The sequence below is a fragment of the Mizuhopecten yessoensis genome, unplaced genomic scaffold (genome assembly GCF_002113885.1).
Source record: "Mizuhopecten yessoensis strain PY_sf001 unplaced genomic scaffold, ASM211388v2 scaffold3853, whole genome shotgun sequence".
Classification (NCBI taxonomy): domain Eukaryota; kingdom Metazoa; phylum Mollusca; class Bivalvia; order Pectinida; family Pectinidae; genus Mizuhopecten; species Mizuhopecten yessoensis.
Genome location: NW_018405252.1, coordinates 889,207 through 908,642, shown reverse-complemented (window position 1 = coordinate 908,642; position 19,436 = coordinate 889,207). Strand labels below are relative to the sequence as shown.

The 19,436-nt window shown below is 37.6% G+C and overlaps 1 protein-coding gene across 2 annotated transcripts; it reads right to left on the bottom strand.

Moving 5' to 3' along the window:
• Nucleotides 1-9,869: 9,869 nt before the first annotated feature.
• On the bottom strand, nt 9,870-19,201 carry LOC110448152 (SRR1-like protein). 2 transcript variants are annotated; one of them, XM_021494237.1, is made up of 7 exons: nt 19,050-19,201; nt 13,661-13,701; nt 12,814-12,968; nt 11,980-12,078; nt 10,716-10,873; nt 10,499-10,544; nt 9,870-10,063 (listed from the first exon to the last, which is right to left on the bottom strand). In XM_021494237.1, exons 1-7 carry the CDS (start codon nt 19,196-19,198, stop codon nt 9,872-9,874), a joined length of 840 nt encoding a protein of 279 aa, XP_021349912.1. In that variant the 5' UTR covers nt 19,199-19,201; the 3' UTR covers nt 9,870-9,871. The 2 variants fall into 2 exon arrangements, with proteins under 2 accessions (XP_021349912.1, XP_021349914.1); XM_021494239.1 differs by lacking the exon at nt 19,050-19,201 and adding an exon at nt 17,654-17,832.
• Between the last annotated feature and the right edge of the window lie 235 nt (nt 19,202-19,436).

Below are 19,436 nucleotides of genomic sequence, written 5' to 3'. Positions count from 1 at the left end.
ATTTGATCACCCTTGATCCCGACATGCTACAGGCCATCTTGTTTTCTGAGACCTTTTGTGATTCAGAAGAAGTTATTTTGATATTTTGACACATACAACCGCTGTGACTATTAAAATTTGTAAATGTAATTCAGTTTAACAAACTGTATGGCCCCTCATCCCAGCATACAGCAGACTAAATACCAAGACCATATGTCTCTTAGTTATACAGAAGGACTAACCATGACCTATGACCCTAAAAGTGGGTCAATGTTATGCAATCGACAAACTCTATAACCCATCGCCAAGGATGGTAAAAGTAACATATCTAGACTTCTTATGATCTTCAGAAGATTATGTTCAATAATGAGTAACCTTTTGGCATTCAAAGTGATCCTAGGTAATTCACTTAAACACAAATGGTAGTTCTTTACCAAACATACAACAGGCCGAGTAGTATGACCCTTTGACTCCCGATTACTAAGAAGAAGTTATTTAATGGTGTTCACACATTTGACCCCATGTGACTTTGAATAACTTGAGAGCATTCATCCCAGCATGCGCATGGCTAATATGATTAACTTCGGCTTCCTTAATTATGCAAGATGTGTTTTCGTTGATGCCTAAAGTTGATTTACCCAAAAGAACCACATGATATATATCATATATATACTCTTTTAAAGATATGCTAACTTTCGCGTTCCGACATCTCAAACATAAATCGTGGGATCTTCTTTGAACAATAACAAACAACCAACTCATGTTTACAATTTACATAAAATAACAATAAGATGATTTAGGTTGATATATGAAGGATGATTCCTACGCATATATCCCATATAATAAGGAAAATAGAGTAATGAACCGAACTTCACAAAAAAGTCTTATATTCGTGATATTTCATTGAATATGAAACTGAAAAGAACACAGTGATAAGTGGCGATAAAGTTATTCATCAAATGTTTAAAAATACAGAGACAAAGGACAACCCAAAGTTAACAAAATTCTTAAATTGGTGATACACTTATGTCATTTTAAAGTAATATAAGCTTTTCGTCCTGATGTTATAGGTAACGATGAAACAAGTCATAAAATATTTAAAATATAGAGACGACAAAGGACCACCCCAAGTAACAAACATTCTTACGTTGGTGATACACTGTAAATCGTTTCGGAGTAATGTAAGCTTTTCGTCATGATGTATATATATAGAGAGAAGTTAGTGAACCATTAGATACGGGTATTTACCTTAACCAGAGGAAGTACACACTAGACGTGCCCGATTTAACAGGGTAATAGATACAACCAGTATAATTATCGGCATACAGTCTCCTCTACGACTAGAGTTTTGGGAAATTAATTCCAAAATATATTCACAATTACTTGAAAACACATTATTTTATAAATTACCAATCTAGTTAAAATTATATCTTCACATCGCTCCCGCGAAATATCAGTAAACGGGAGCGATTTGCAGATATGATTTTTATTAGATTGATAAATTACTGGCTTGCCTTTTATTTAGGTGATCAACAACACATCAGTACATGTATATAGCCAATATGACGAAAAACGTAACCCAAGTAATATAACAAGACTTCAAATTAATTCAAAGAATTATGTTTTGAGCCTTCAAAAGTAAATGACTGAACCTTGTTCCCATGGAACATAAAAGTGTGGGAAATTGTATATAATTGTTAAAATATGAACTTGAGAATACGGTACTACACTTAGAATTTCCTTTGGCTGGTTTTGAAGACATTCGAAACGTATGGTATATATATATATATATATATATATTCCTTACGAAAAACATAATTGAAATACCCAGTCCTGGCTGGGATCTAGGTCAGTGTGATTCCAAAATACTGAGTAGGTTTGGTTCCTCGTAGAATTTACTTAGCTGGAAGTGAAGGTGTGAGGATCTAATGAATTGACGTCATTAATTAATATCTGAATTAGAGCTGAAGTCAACACCGACACGTTATTATAGACATATCTTATACTAGGTGGTGGGGTATCATGGAATATCCTAATCCTACCCAATGTGATTCGTGAGAGGTTCGATAAAATAGCTTTTGGGTAAATACATAACACGATCATAGCCTGTAAAAGGACGCAACACACGAACCAAACCCAATACATTGCAGGTAGATTATCAGAGATCAGAGTGTGAAGGGTGTCACTACTAGATCTCATACATTGCCTGCCACCTAGACCATTGTATCTATTGTTACCAATATCATACAATCAATATTATGGACAAACTTTAACGAACTATTTAAAAGTTTCAAAAAGAACTGTGTGACGTCTCTAAAATCTTCACAAACAATACAAGTCTTGTAGGCACCTTACCCCGTATTTCTACATGTTTTGGAACACGTTCAGTAAGTCTTGTAGGCACCTTACTTGGTATTTCTTCATGTTTCGGAACACCTTCGATATGGCTTGTAGGCACCTTACCCCGTATTTCTTCATGTTTCGGAACACGTTCGATATGGCTTGAAGGCACCTTACCCCGTATTTCTACATGTTTTGGAACACGTTCGATATGGCTTGTAGGCACCTACCCCGTATTTCTTCGTGTTTCGGAGTCCAGTCTGTGACGTAGTGTGTGTGCCTCCGCAGCCGACTGGTGCTGACCTTGGGGTCAAATTTAGCAGGATTTTACTAACTTATCAACATTTTTAATGCTGCAGGATTTTGCTAAGGGGATAGATAATAAGGTAGTTAAGTTTGGGAGTAAGAGAGTAGAGTGGGGGAGTTGGAATAGAGGAGTAGAGGTAGGGAATTGGAATAGAGGAGTAGAGTTGGAGAGTTGGTATAAAGGAGTAGAGTTAAAGAGTTGGAGAGAGAAGGTTGAGTTAGGGTGACCGAGTTGAGAGGTCTAGAGACATAGAGGAGAATTAAAAAGTTGGAGAATGAGGAAGTTAGTAAGAATAGTAGTTTTAGCTGTAGCCTTAGGTCTGTGTAGTTTTACAGTTGATAGTAGGGGATTAGCTTGGAGTGGAGAGATTGCGTTCACAATGGTGAACACTAGTATATTCTATGACGGATTAAAATACTTGTGTTGCAAATAAAGTGTAAATATCAATGTACATTGTGTTGTTCAAGTAATTTGAACTGGTGGCAGCGGCGGAATTATTACAGAAAGTAACAAGGTGGGATAATAAAAACGTAACACTGGTGGCAAGGGTGGGATATTACAAAACGTAACACTGGTGGCAGCGGTGGGATATTACAAAATGTGACACTGGCGGCAGCGGTAGGATATTACAAAATGTGACACTGGCGGCAGCGGTAGGATATTACAAAACGTGACACTGGCGGCAGCGGTGGGATAATACAAAACGTAACACTGGTGGCAGCGGTGGGATATTACAAAATGTGACACTAGCGGCAGCGGTGGGATATTACAAAACGTGACACTGGCGGCAGCGGTGGGATAATACAAAACGTTACACTGGCGGCAGCGGTGGGATAATACAAAACGTTACACTGGTGGCAGCGGTGGGATATTAGAAAACGTAACACTGGTGGCAACGGTGGGATATTACAAAACGTAACACTGGTGGCAGTGGTGGGACAATACAAAACGTAACAGTACCACTGATTAGCGAAGAGGATGTCATTGATAATAAATCAGCCAATTTGACCCTACTCTAATCCCAAAGTCGGGTCAGCCCCGTATTTGAATAACACTTGATCCAAATAGGCTGGGGAAGCTACAGCCACAATCTGGAGGAAACTTGCCCACACTTAATCAGCAGTCTTGACATCTTTATTTCCCACCTCTGAGCCCCCTTATTTGTGTAATCTTTGATCTCCTTGGGCTTAGGATGTTACCACCAAAACATGGCTGAAACTTTCCCAGCAGTTTGAGAGATTTCGTTTTAAGCACATCAGTCTGACCCTACCCTCAGTCCCCAGGAAGGTCAGTACCTTTATTAATATACCTTTGGATCCTCATGGCCTTAAGATGATACCAAGATTGATTGAATTCTGCTCTGTAACTTGGGAGGAAATGTTAATTCACGAAAAAAGAAATATGGAAAAGAGACAATGGAAGATTAACCATCACCACATAAGATCACAATAGTAACAGGTGAACTAAAATTAAAGATGAATGTCACTTCATTTGTTCAACTCCTATAAAAATTAGAGTTTAAAACAATTTGGAAAAAGAAAGAAATTATTGATATTCTAAGTACTATCTATTATGTTTCTTCTTTTTGTTTGCATGTTTTACGTTCTGTTTTCTTCTCTATATATGACAGGCCTTGCATGTTTGGTTAATACGTCACAGGGGATCGTTACAGATGATGTGATATACATGAGATGGAACACATGTATAAGTGACCCATCTCATTTATTATATCATTTGTCACGAACCCCTGTGATGATGCTGTTTAGACTGTTAGGCAATTGTTGGCTTCTAATAACATAACGATTCTGAGTGCTAACTGTCATGGTTTATCTGATAGATTTAAACGAAAAGATGTTTTCTCTTATCTTAAGAATCAATCGTATAATATTTTTTGTCTTCAGGACACGCATTTTACTCAGGATAAAGAAAGTCTTTTAAGAAGTGAGTGGGGTTATGAATGTTTTTTTAACTCTTATAAATCTAACGCCAGAGGGGTAGCTATATGTATTAATAATAATTTTGAGTTTAAAGTTCACAAAGAAAAGAAGGATAATACTGGTAATTTTTTGGCTCTAGATATTACAATTGAAGGATCAAGAATGACTCTTATTACTATATATGGTCCAAATCAGGATAGTCCTGGTTTTTACAATATTATTTCTGAGACTATTGATGATTTCGAAAACAGTTCTGTTGTGATATGTGGAGACTTTAATTTAGTTCTGAATCCTGAGATTGATTATGACAATAACTATAAAAACATAAATAATCCTAAAGCTAGAGAAAAGGTATGTGAAATTGTAGAAAACTTTGGTCTTATTGATATATTTCGAGAACAACATGAGGACAGTAGAAGGTATACATGGAGAAAGAGCAACCCAGTTAAGCAAGCCAGGCTAGATTTTTTCTTAATTTCTGATGATATGCTTTCTAGTGTTAAAAACTCTTCAATAGACCCAGGATATAAATCTGATCACTCTTTTCCTAAAATTCAGATAGAATTTAATAAGTTTAAGAGAGGGAGGGGGCTATGGAAACTTAACAATTCTTTGTTACAGGATATGGAATATCTTAATATAATAAAATCTCTTATTAACGAAATAAAAACTCAATACTGTTTGCCAGTTTATAATTTAGATAGTATCTCTACTATTTCAGACATAGACTTACAATTGACTATTAGTGACCAGCTATTTTTAGAAGTTCTTTTAATGGAAATAAGGGGGAAATCTATTTCATATTCGAGCTATATAAAAAAACAAAGAAATCTCAGAGAAGATAGTCTGAAAAAAACTATACAAGAATTAGAAGATAAAGATAATGTTAATTTAAATGACTTAGAAAATAAGAAAAAGGAACTTGAAGCAATTAGGTTACACAAAACAAAGGGGAATATTATTAGATCAAGGGCAAAATGGATAGAGGAAGGGGAGAAACCTACAAAATATTTTTTGGGCTTAGAAAATAGAAATTATACCTCCAAAATCATTCCTAAGTTACAGAAACAAAACAATGAGATAATATCTGACCAGGATGAAATTTTAAATGCAGTTAAAGATTTTTATGAAAAATTATATGATGATTCAGATGATATAGAAGATATTAATTTGAATGATTTTTTATCCCATTGCAATGTTCCAAAATTAGATGTTAATGAATCAGAAAAGTTAGAAGGTATTATTACATTGGAGGAAGCAGGGAAAACTTTAAGTAAAATGAAAAATAATAAAAGCCCAGGTTCAGATGGATTTACTTCAGAATTTTTTAAATGTTTTTGGAATCAGATCGGTATTTTTGTTGTTAGATCCATAAATTCTGGTTATTATAAAAATGAACTATCTATTACGCAAAAACAGGGTATTATTACGTGCATTCCAAAAGGGGACAAACCAAGACATTTCATTAAAAATTGGCGACCGATATCACTTTTAAATATTGTTTATAAAATAGCATCAGGAGTTATAGCGGGTAGGGTAAAAACAGTCTTAGGTAAACTTATAGATAATGATCAAACAGGATTTTTAGAAGGGCGTTACATTGGCGAAAACACTAGGATTATTTATGATATTATGAACTATACTGAAGACAACTATATACCTGGAATGCTTCTTATGATTGACTTTGAAAAAGCTTTTGATTCGGTATCATGGAAATTTATAGATAAAACTCTTTCTTTTTTTGGTTTCGGGGATAGTATTAGAAAATGGATAAAAACACTACATAATAATGTTTATTCTGCAATAAATCAGGGTGGGAATCTATCTACTTTCTTCAAGGTTAAGCGCGGCTGTCGCCAAGGAGACCCAGTATCACCTTACATTTTCATATTATGTACAGAAATATTAGCAACCAGGTTAAGAAACAATAACAACATAACAGGTATAAATGTTAATAACTTTCCTATTCTTCTCTCTCAGTATGCAGATGATACTTCGCTGATACTTGACGGTTCAGAAAAATCTTTACGGGAATCAATTTTGGAACTGAATTTATTTGCTCATATTTCTGGTTTAAAAATCAATACTAACAAAACTCAGGTAATATGGATAGGGAGTAAGAAATACAGCGATGACACTTTTTTACCAGAATTAGGTTTACAATGGGGTAGGGAAAAATTTACACTTTTGGGGATAGACTTTAGCGTTAATTTACATGAAATACCTAAATTAAACTTTGACAAAAAATTGATTAAACTTAAATCTCTAGTTAAGTCATGGAGTAGAAGACGATTAACTCCTATTGGGAAAATACATGTGATTAAATCATTATTAATTTCACAATTTAATCACTTGTTCATTTCACTACCCAACCCAAGCATTACTTTTATTAATAAGTTAAATACTGTTATATATAACTTTCTTTGGAATGGCAAAACAGACAAAGTGAAAAGAAAAGTTATAACTAAAGATTATTTTGAAGGTGGTCTGAAAATGGTCAACATCAAGTCTTTTATAGATGCTCTAAAACTAGGATGGTTAAAGAGATTTTTTCAAAATACATGTTCTAGAAAGTGGCAAGTAATACTTATGAATATTATTAATGTTGATTTTATTATGAATTGTGGAAATAATTACCTACGTATGTGTCATAGGACATGCAAAAATGTGTTTTGGTGTGATGTTTTCAAAGCTTGGGAAAGATTATTAAATTCTGATTTACCAAAGGGCAGACAACTCTCTATTCTGAAAACCCCCTTATGGCATAACCCACATATAACTATTGGTGGAAACTCTGTCTTTTACAATAACTGGTATGCTAAGGGTGTTAGAGTGATAAATGATATGTTGAAAAATACAAATCCTGTTACTTTCTATTCCTACCATGAATTTGCACAGAAATATAATATATTTACAAACTTTCTTCATTTTCATGGTCTTGTCAAATCTGTTAAATTAATTATTGATACACAAAGGATTCAGGATATAAAACTTCTACTTCCTTTCATTCCTTTAAACATAGAACCATTTTTTGATAAGACTCCAGGAACAAAATATTTATATAAAATATTATCAAAGAATGATGAAATTCCAACAGGCAGGAAAAAATGGGCAGATCAATTTGACTTTGATAATTCTAATTGGGCAAATATTTTTTCCCTACCTTTCAAAATAACAAACGATTCAAAACTTCAGTGGTTTCAGTTTAGAATTTTACATAATATTTTAACAACAAATTCACTACTATTTAAGGCAAACATAGTTGTAAGTCCACTTTGTACTTTTTGTAAATCAGAGTCAGAAACCATAACTCATATATTTTGGGAATGTCAAAAAGTTCAAAATTTACTGCAGAGCTTGGAAATACTCTTAGACGCACTTTTGATTCCTTTTACTATTAATAAAGAATCATTTATTTTTGGGTTCTGGTCAATTAGAAATGAGTTCAGTAAAATTGATAATGAAATTAACATCATCATTAAACATTACATTTACAAAACCAGATGTCTTGAAACCACACTTAACATAAATTCTCTTATCAATTTATTGAAAGACCACCACAATGTCAAAAAATACATAGCAACCGCTAAAGGTGATGCTTCTCTTGAAAGTTTTTACAGAGAGTGGGGAAAATGGAAAAAAGTTTTACTTCTTTAAACTTAAATTGAAATGATTTCTATATCTAGACCCATTCATATCTATTAATGGACTCTTGAACTCTGACAGTTGGTTAATATAAAACTTTTATACTTGTTTTGAATAGATATTACTATCTTTGAGCAAATGTTGCCAATAAAACAATTGTCGATGATTTAATTTCAACTTCTTTATTTTTGGAAGGCCTGTCTCTCTCAAATCTGTCGTCCTTGTCTCTGTGTCGATTGTCTTTGTGCGTATATGTCTTGTGTGTCTGTCTTTGTATGTCTGTCTATCTGGCAGTTCTTGCCTGTGTCTTGTTTGTCTTTGCCTCTGTGCACATGTCTACTTTTGTTTTTGTCTGTCTTTGTTTTTCCAGTAATTATCTGTCTGTCTCTATTTCTTTCTTTCAATAAAACCACAACACATGACTAATAGGATTAGTGTTTATTCCAATGTTTTGAAATGACATCTTGGATAGATTGATAACATATGCGCTAATACATATATACTATCATACTAAGGTAGTTGCTTGTGTATAATATATTGAATGATAGTGTGAGAACTATTCATATACATTTTTTTTAAATGTACATCATGTATAGAGATGAATATTTTGTACAGAACTGGTGTATATGAAATGTTAAATTATGAATGTTTCTTTACTGATGTATGGTGTATATGAAATGTTAAATTATGAATGTTTCTATACAGATGTATGGTGTATATGAAATGTTTAATAAGAATGTTTCTATACAAATGTATGGAGTGTATGAAATGTTTGATATGAATGTTTCTATACAGATGTATGGCATGTATGAAATATTTAAGATAAATGTTCCATACTGTTGTATGAATGTTTCTGCACAAATGCATGGTGTGAATGAAATGTTTAATATAAGTGTTTCTATACGGATGTATGATGTGTATGACTTTTTTTTTTATATAACTGTTCTTTACAGGTGTATGAAATATTTGATATGCATGTTCTATACAGATCTATGTTGTGTATGAGGATATATGAAATGTTTGAAATAAATATACCATAAATAAGCATGTTCTGTTATGATCATGATAGTACACACGATCAGTAACTCAGATTAATATTTTCTTCAGACCCAATACTTAGAAAAGTGGGTATATGAAATGAGTATGGTTAACATGAAATGTGTATGGTTAACATGAAATGAGTATGGTTAACATGAAATGTGTATGGAATGTTTAGGATGAGAGTACAGTGAAGTATGTTATAGTCTCCCAAATATTGTCATGTGTATGTGNAAAAAAAAAAAAAAAAAAAAAAAAAAAAAAAAAAAAAAAAAAAAAAGATATTCTAAGTTCTTCAATCTGTCTTTACAAAACCCTTAGTCACTGGTTTTCTTCGGAGTCTGAAGACAAATATGTTGCAATACAAAATACAGTCAAACCTTATTTTATATAATTATAAAGATACCACCTATACTATAAAAGTGGTCTTTCATTGTAGCTTGTCTCTTCAAACAGATTCATCCAACAACAGCTAACAAAGATAATTAATGCAACTGGGTGGTTCTTAGCACAGGTGGTCTCTCATAGAGGTGGTCTCTCATAGAGGTGGTCCCTTTAGAAGTGTTGACTGTAATGTGAATTTGTCACACTACACTAGTAGCAAACAAAACCAAGACGACATGTACTATGTAGGTAGTTTATTGGATATGAACTCCACATCATCATCCTCATAGTGAGGCTCTGATGGGCTATCCCACAATTCCTCAGGAGCATTTTGGAGTTTGTTGGCAGGGAAACTGTGAATGGAGGTATCGTTGAAAATGTCTGTGAACTTGAAGGTTGTAGGTAGGGGCACCTCAGTACAGTAGGGGTGCAGCTTTGTCTGGTTAAGGAGGAGAAATTATCAACATTTCAATGAGAAAGCTATAGGCTGAAACTCAAGTAAAGTTTAACATTAAGATACATGTAGTTGTATTTCGTTAATATGCCGGTACTTTAGACACATTCTTTTCAATATGGACAAATAAACCAACAAATATGAGTTGAGTTCTATCTCCAATTCTTTAAAAAAAAATACAAAGCTGAGAAAAACAGAACCTAGAACTGGTTAAAATATACAGTACATCACAATATTGTTACATTGGTTTTCTTAAACCAAATAAGGAACAGGTATCCAAGTTCTGTATAGTAAAAATAAGTATACATTTTTGCCCTCTTTTCTTTCATAAGATGCAAATTCAAAGGAAAATAATATAATTTTAATTACAATATATTGGAATCACACCTAGTTCTGTATAGTTTGGAAGGATACTCGTTGAATGTAGCCACCAGTCTCCTCCAGAAGTCTGCCTGGAGTACTGAAATCAAAAAAGGGTTGTCAAAACACTTTCAAAACATGAAGTAGTCTTCAGAAAAACAGAAGACATTTATCAAAGATATGCTGTCATATAGTTCTTACAATCAATTATCTCATAGCACTGCTGCTGAAATACATTGAAGTTAACATATAAAGATTACAACTGTCTTACTTGTCAAGGATGCTGCTAAAACTGTTGCCAATGACAACCATGTTTGCCAAGCGCTGTCTGTCCCAGTTAGCCCAGAGCAGATTGTTGCACAGACTCTTTCCACAGTGGGGCATGTAAAACAGAGTCTTAGTGTCCACAGCACAGGGCCTCTTACCCTCCTGTTGAGATATAAAATGTGTACATGGTACAGGGCCTCTTAACTTCCTATATAAATATATAACATATTCATTGTATAGGGCAGCTCTCACTCCTGTGTAATACTCATATTACACTTTCATTCGATTTTGGCTTTAAATTCTAGGGGAATTCACCCCCAATCTCAACATGGTTTTATATTAGTGGGGGGATGCGGCTTCTCTGGTATCACAGGAGTCTAGCTGCTCTCATCATGGCTTCTCTAGGGGTGTTCACAACCAGAGTCTAGTCGCTTCTCTGGAGACATTTTCAGAGTCTAGCTGCTCACTTCTCTGGGTGGTGTAGGTGCTTCTCTGAAGACATTTTCAGAGTCTACAACCAGAGTCTAGTCGCTTCTCTGGAGACATTTTCAGAGTCTAGCTGCTCACTTCTCTGGGCTGGGTAGGTGCTTCTCTGAAGACATTTTCTGAGTCTAGCTGCTTCCCTCAATACCCCCAGAGTTTAGGCATTAAATATATGGTAGTAATATTGTTGGAGTGAGTAGCCCCTGATGCGCCAAATGTATTACTGTATGTAAATATGTTGCTACAAGAGTAATAAACAGGTTAACTGTTTCTCGTGTGTTAGTTGTATATAAAGGGCCTCTTACCATCCTGTACAGAGACGAAACATATATGTTGTACAGGGCCTCTGACGTATACCCTCCTTTAGAAATACAAATCATAAATATACATGATTCATGGCCTCTTACCCCACTGTGCAAATATAAATGATAAATATACATGATTCATGGCCTCTTACCCCACTGTGCAAACATAAATGATAAATATACATGGTTCAGGGCCTCTTACCCTACTGTGCAAACATAAATGATAAATATACATGGTTCAGGGCCTCTTACCCTACTGTGCAAATATAAATCAATAACTCTGTTTCAGCCCTATCCTCTGTAGCAGTGATAGCCTACATTACTTCTGAAATGCCTTCTGTACTTTGAAGTCCAAAACTTTCTTTTTGTGGTAAGTCTCCAGGGAACAATATCACATCCATTTTCACAGTGTATCAGTGGAGGTCAACACAAAATGTGAGTGTGACCTTGACCCATTTGTAATCTCAGACCTATTCTCACCTCATTCTTGTCAATCACACGGAAACCCATCTCTGAAAGGATGTCAATTTCCCCAGCCCTGAACTTCGGGTCATACAGGTGGCAGTCACTGGCAACAATCTGTCAATTACAAGGATGTGAGATATCTCTCAAATGATATTAAACTTTGTGAAAACTTATTTTCATAGTTGTGTTTCAATGAATACTGTAAGGTGGAATATTAAATATGTACTCTTCACCCTACACCATTAAGCACTTCCCATAAATCCAAAAAGATCGCTTCATGACCTTATGTAGCAATCACTTTTGAAAGAATATAAAAAGTTGACATCTGTGACCTTGACCTTTGACCTTGACTATGCGACAAAGTGACATTACACAACTAGGACTTATGGGGAACTTGTGTACAAAATTTGAGAAAAATCTATCCAGTATTTTCTGTGAAATAATATAGCAATAACACATTTTGATTCTGATATCAAAGATGGCTGTCTGGCATCCAAATTCTTCCTTCTACCCATAAAACAAAGTGATGTTGAACAATTAGGACCCGCAGGAATCTGTGTACACATTTTGAGAAAGTAATTGATAAGTGATAAGAAGCTTAACCTTGAAATCCAAGGTGGCCACCTGGTGGCCATGTTATTCTTCATAAGTAGAACCAATGGGGAACATGTGTACAAAATTTGTGAAAGGTCTGTCCTTTATTTTCTGAGAAAAGTAGTAGCAAACTTAGTTCCTTAAAAACCGAGATGACTGTGAAAAAGTGATAATAAGAATTGTTTACAGAAGGACCAAAGATGAAAGATGATTTGAAAAGATCGCCATCTGATAATGGTGGGCTGAAATAATTACCTTGAGATGTTCCCTCAAAGCCATTAGAAGACACAGTTGGTATCTTGCTATAATGCATTCTGAGAAGTTCCCCAATCCATAACAGATCACCTCGGAGCGTGGAATTTTGGTATCCTTGTCATCCCCTTCACTGTGAAGCACCTTTGTAATCAAATCTGAAACAAGACCTTACATTCATCTCTGACACTCCTCCCACCATTTTACATACTGTATACGGGGAAGTTTTCTCCGTTGTTTAATTTTTGCTTTTTTGCCCTCAGGGCGAATTTATCATGACAGCGAATAATTAGTATGCAACATACAATATATAGTAATAAAATGTGAAGGCAACATTACCACTAGGTGAACATGAATGTTGTCCGCTAAGGGTGAACATATTTGACTTGGTGAAAGTTTCTCCATATACAGTATAATATACAGATGTTATGGTGGGAAAACTTTAAAAAAAACCTTGAATGACTAATTAACCAGCGGAAAAGGTAGTATATGTTTAACACAACATTAGGGCTGAACCAACAATTAATGTGAACCATTAACTTTAGCTTAAACGTATACCAAACAGAAGATATTTTAATGTGAAACAATTTATAAATACATGATATTTTGACAATCATAGAAACTTTGGAAAGTTCATGGCAATAAACAAATTAAGGTTAAGAAATGAAATTACTAAAGAGATGACAATGAATAAGGACAGAAATGGCAAGACACTATATGCCCCCATAAAATAGCAGATCATAAAAATACACCCCCATTGTGATAGCTGATGCCAAGTCGGCATAGACATAGAAGCTTTTCAATGACAAGAGCTAGACTGTATCAATAACTGTAATAAACTGTAACTTACCTGTCACCAAAGTATAAAACTCTGAGCTTGTCAAATCATTCCTGGAAAATATCAACAGATTATGACTGTACAGTTATTATTCAACAGTAAGCTTGTTGCTACATGTACATTCACTTCACACCTTTCACCTCCTCCCCCGCACCACTACCACCAACAGTCAGCTTGTTGCTACATGTACATTCAATTCACACCTTTCACCTCCTCCCCCGCACCACTACCACCAACAGTCAGCTTGTTGCTACATGTACATTCACTTCACACCTTTCACCTCCTCCCCCGCACCACTACCACCAACAGTCAGCTTGTTGCTACATGTACATTCACTTCACACCTTTCACCTCCTCCCCCGCACCACTACCACCAACAGTCAGCTTGTTGCTACATGTACATTCACTTCACACCTTTCACCTCCTCCCCCGCACCACTACCACCAACAGTCAGCTTGTTGCTACATGTACATTCACTTCACACCTTTCACCTCCTCCCCCGCACCACTACCACCAACAGTCAGCTTGTTGCTACATGTACATTCACTTCACACCTTTCACCTCCTCCCCCGCACCACTACCACCAACAGTCAGCTTGTTGCTACATGTACATTCACTTCACACCTTTCACCTCCTCCCCCGCACCACTACCACCAACAGTCAGCTTGTTGCTACATGTACATTCACTTCACACCTTTCACCTCCTCCCCCGCACCACTACCACCAACAGTCAGCTTGTTGCTACATGTACATTCACTTCACACCTTTCACCTCCTCCCCCGCACCACTACCACCAACAGTCAGCTTGTTGCTACATGTACATTCACTTCACACCTTTCACCTCCTCCCCCGCACCACTACCACCAACAGTCAGCTTGTTGCTACATGTACATTCACTTCACACCTTTCACCTCCTCCCCCGCACCACTACCACCAACAGTCAGCTTGTTGCTACATGTACATTCACTTCACACCTTTCACCTCCTCCCCCGCACCACTACCACCAACAGTCAGCTTGTTGCTACATGTACATTCACTTCACACCTTTCACCTCCTCCCCCGCACCACTACCACCAACAGTCAGCTTGTTGCTACATGTACATTCACTTCACACCTTTCACCTCCTCCCCCGCACCACTACCACCAACAGTCAGCTTGTTGCTACATGTACATTCACTTCACACCTTTCACCTCCTCCCCCGCACCACTACCACCAACAGTCAGCTTGTTGCTACATGTACATTCACTTCACACCTTTCACCTCCTCCCCCGCACCACTACCACCAACAGTCAGCTTGTTGCTACATGTACATTCACTTCACACCTTTCACCTCCTCCCCCGCACCACTACCACCAACAGTCAGCTTGTTGCTACATGTACATTCACTTCACACCTTTCACCTCCTCCCCCGCACCACTACCACCAACAGTCAGCTTGTTGCTACATGTACATTCACTTCACACCTTTCACCTCCTCCCCCGCACCACTACCACCAACAGTCAGCTTGTTGCTACATGTACATTCACTTCACACCTTTCACCTCCTCCCCCGCACCACTACCACCAACAGTCAGCTTGTTGCTACATGTACATTCACTTCACACCTTTCACCTCCTCCCCCGCACCACTACCACCAACAGTCAGCTTGTTGCTACATGTACATTCACTTCACACCTTTCACCTCCTCCCCCGCACCACTACCACCAACAGTCAGCTTGTTGCTACATGTACATTCACTTCACACCTTTCACCTCCTCCCCCGCACCACTACCACCAACAGTCAGCTTGTTGCTACATGTACATTCACTTCACACCTTTCACCTCCTCCCCCGCACCACTACCACCAACAGTCAGCTTGTTGCTACATGTACATTCACTTCACACCTTTCACCTCCTCCCCCGCACCACTACCACCAACAGTCAGCTTGTTGCTACATGTACATTCACTTCACACCTTTCACCTCCTCCCCCGCACCACTACCACCAACAGTCAGCTTGTTGCTACATGTACATTCACTTCACACCTTTCACCTCCTCCCCCGCACCACTACCACCAACAGTCAGCTTGTTGCTACATGTACATTCACTTCACACCTTTCACCTCCTCCCCCGCACCACTACCACCAACAGTCAGCTTGTTGCTACATGTACATTCACTTCACACCTTTCACCTCCTCCCCCGCACCACTACCACCAACAGTCAGCTTGTTGCTACATGTACATTCACTTCACACCTTTCACCTCCTCCCCCGCACCACTACCACCAACAGTCAGCTTGTTGCTACATGTACATTCACTTCACACCTTTCACCTCCTCCCCCGCACCACTACCACCAACAGTCAGCTTGTTGCTACATGTACATTCACTTCACACCTTTCACCTCCTCCCCCGCACCACTACCACCAACAGTCAGCTTGTTGCTACATGTACATTCACTTCACACCTTTCACCTCCTCCCCCGCACCACTACCACCAACAGTCAGCTTGTTGCTACATGTACATTCACTTCACACCTTTCACCTCCTCCCCCGCACCACTACCACCAACAGTCAGCTTGTTGCTACATGTACATTCACTTCACACCTTTCACCTCCTCCCCCGCACCACTACCACCAACAGTCAGCTTGTTGCTACATGTACATTCACTTCACACCTTTCACCTCCTCCCCCGCACCACTACCACCAACAGTCAGCTTGTTGCTACATGTACATTCACTTCACACCTTTCACCTCCTCCCCCGCACCACTACCACCAACAGTCAGCTTGTTGCTACATGTACATTCACTTCACACCTTTCACCTCCTCCCCCGCACCACTACCACCAACAGTCAGCTTGTTGCTACATGTACATTCACTTCACACCTTTCACCTCCTCCCCCGCACCACTACCACCAACAGTCAGCTTGTTGCTACATGTACATTCACTTCACACCTTTCACCTCCTCCCCCGCACCACTACCACCAACAGTCAGCTTGTTGCTACATGTACATTCACTTCACACCTTTCACCTCCTCCCCCGCACCACTACCACCAACAGTCAGCTTGTTGCTACATGTACATTCACTTCACACCTTTCACCTCCTCCCCCGCACCACTACCACCAACAGTCAGCTTGTTGCTACATGTACATTCACTTCACACCTTTCACCTCCTCCCCCGCACCACTACCACCAACAGTCAGCTTGTTGCTACATGTACATTCACTTCACACCTTTCACCTCCTCCCCCGCACCACTACCACCAACAGTCAGCTTGTTGCTACATGTACATTCACTTCACACCTTTCACCTCCTCCCCCGCACCACTACCACCAACAGTCAGCTTGTTGCTACATGTACATTCACTTCACACCTTTCACCTCCTCCCCCGCACCACTACCACCAACAGTCAGCTTGTTGCTACATGTACATTCACTTCACACCTTTCACCTCCTCCCCCGCACCACTACCACCAACAGTCAGCTTGTTGCTACATGTACATTCACTTCACACCTTTCACCTCCTCCCCCGCACCACTACCACCAACAGTCAGCTTGTTGCTACATGTACATTCACTTCACACCTTTCACCTCCTCCCCCGCACCACTACCACCAACAGTCAGCTTGTTGCTATAAGTACATTCAATTCACACCTTTCACCTCCTCCCTCGCACCACTACCACCAACAGTAAGCTTGTTGCTACATGTACATTCACTTCACACCTTTCACCTCCTCCCCCGCACCACTACCACCAACACCACCAACCTTTTTTTTATATACCAGAGGCCAACAGGCCTTAAAACCTTAAAAGCTCAACTGTAATTCTGATATTTAAATTCAAAAACAGTTGAATATCTCCAGTTTTATCAAAGAGTGAAAGAAATATAAGCAGTAACAAGTGCTAAATCCTTGGGGGCAGGAAAGACATTAAGAACACAATTTTTCATTTCTTCATGCTTATCAATTTATTATATATATGGTTCAATCTCTAATATTTCCATGTAAGGACTTAGGGAGAACATACCAAGGGGTGAGGCAGGTCCTCAGGTTCAATCCTAGTAGCATGAAGGTAGTCATCTCTTGAATATTGTATATTTGCTTATAGGATGGTGATCTGAACTGGTTCTATATGTTATGGCAAAAAAGTAAGCCCCTAAGGGTGGGACTGGCCCCTGAGGCTGATCCTGGTAGCATGACTGAATTTGTCTCTTCAAATCTAGCAATTGTATATACAGTTTTATGGAGGAATGTCAGGACTCTAGGCCTTTCAGAAAAGAGATTTAAAGTTTTGGACATATTGGATCCCTATGAACTTGGACATCAGGAGAAGTTGTTTAAATATTTTGATATATATTGACCCTTGTGACCTTGAAAGTCAGTCAAGGTTACCTTTGTTTGCAAACTTTACAGGCTCCATCCCAGAATGCTTCCAGTCAAATATCCTTTCAGTTCTTCAGGAAAAGTCATTTGTTTACAAACTTTGTCAGGCTCTATCCAAATAAAGCCAACAGCCAAATATCATGACTCTATGCCTTCTTAATCTTCAGAATAAATTGTTTGAACTTTTTTACCTGTTTGACCCTGTTGACCTTACAAGTAGGTGTGGGTCAGTTTTATTTGCCAACTTCGTAAATCTCCAATCCAGGATGGTATATGCCAAATAACACAATTCTAAGCCCTTCGGTTCTTAAGGCGAAGTCATTTGAACTTTTTAACATATTTGACCTCTGTGACCTTGAATAAGGTCGAGATAATTTTTGTTCACAAACTTTTTCATTTCAAGCTCCATGTTAGGAATCTACCAGCCAAATTGCATGACTCTAGTATAACCATTTCAGTTCTTAAGAAGATTACATTTTAGGATTTTGACATATTTAACCTGTGTGGCCTTGAAAGTGGATCAAGGTAATTTTTATTTTAAACCTTGTTAGGATCCAACCCAGAACGCTACCTGCCAAATATCATGACTCTCGGCCTTTTGGTTCATGAAAAAGTTCTTTGAAGTTTTTCACATATCTGACCTCTGTTGCCTTGAAAGTAGGTCAATGTCGTTTTTGTTAATATATTTTCTTGGAATTTACTAACCAAATTTCATGACTTAATTATACCCTTTGGTTCTTTAGAAGAAGTCGTTTAATTTGTTTACATATTTGATCCCTGTGTCGCTGAAAGTAGGCCAAGGTCAGTTTTATTTGCAAACTTGTATCTTGCAACCCAGAAAGCTAACAAATACAGAATACATTAGAGCGGTGGCTTGTTGAACGTTAAATTCAAGTCTAAAACAGCTGACACGCATAAATATATTCTGTTAGAGTACATATATAATGCAATTCCTGTAACAACAATGAAATATTGAAACTAGACTGCTCAGTAAACATAGGTCAGTCAGTGTCTGTCTGCAAGTGGATATTTTCTTTTACCTTGATTCCGTTATTTTTTGCAAAGTGCGTGTAATATCTATCTCCTGAAATGATTGAGTAACTGCCTCCGGACAGGCACCAGTACAACCGCCACGTGACTTAACTTTTCTAGATCTCTTTGTTTTCACAACTTGAAAATCGTCCGTCATTATTTCTGTTATGGAAATACTAAATACTGAAACGGAGAGCGGTCAAATTAAATTTTGAAACTAAATAATATATTATTTTTTGTGATCGAAATAGTGTTATTTTTACTAATTCAACTGTAACTTTTTATTCAAATTAAATCAAAAGTAATAGTAAAGGTATGACAATTTTATTTATTGAAAATGGGATCAAACCAATTACTTTTGGAAAAGTTTGTATCCTTAACCGGCTTCCGTTTTT

Bases quoted from the DNA above. Each gene is read 5' to 3' on its own strand.
- LOC110448152 (XM_021494237.1), bottom strand. From the start codon at position 19,198: ATGACGGACGATTTTCAAGTTGTGAAAACAAAGAGATCTAGAAAAGTT. The intron at 12,079-12,813 runs GTAATTATTTCA...TGTAATTGACAG, and splicing joins CTTTGAGGGAACATCTCAAG to ATTGTTGCCAGTGACTGCCA. The intron at 10,064-10,498 runs GTATCCTTCCAA...AACCAGACAAAG, and splicing joins CTGGTGGCTACATTCAACGA to CTGCACCCCTACTGTACTGA.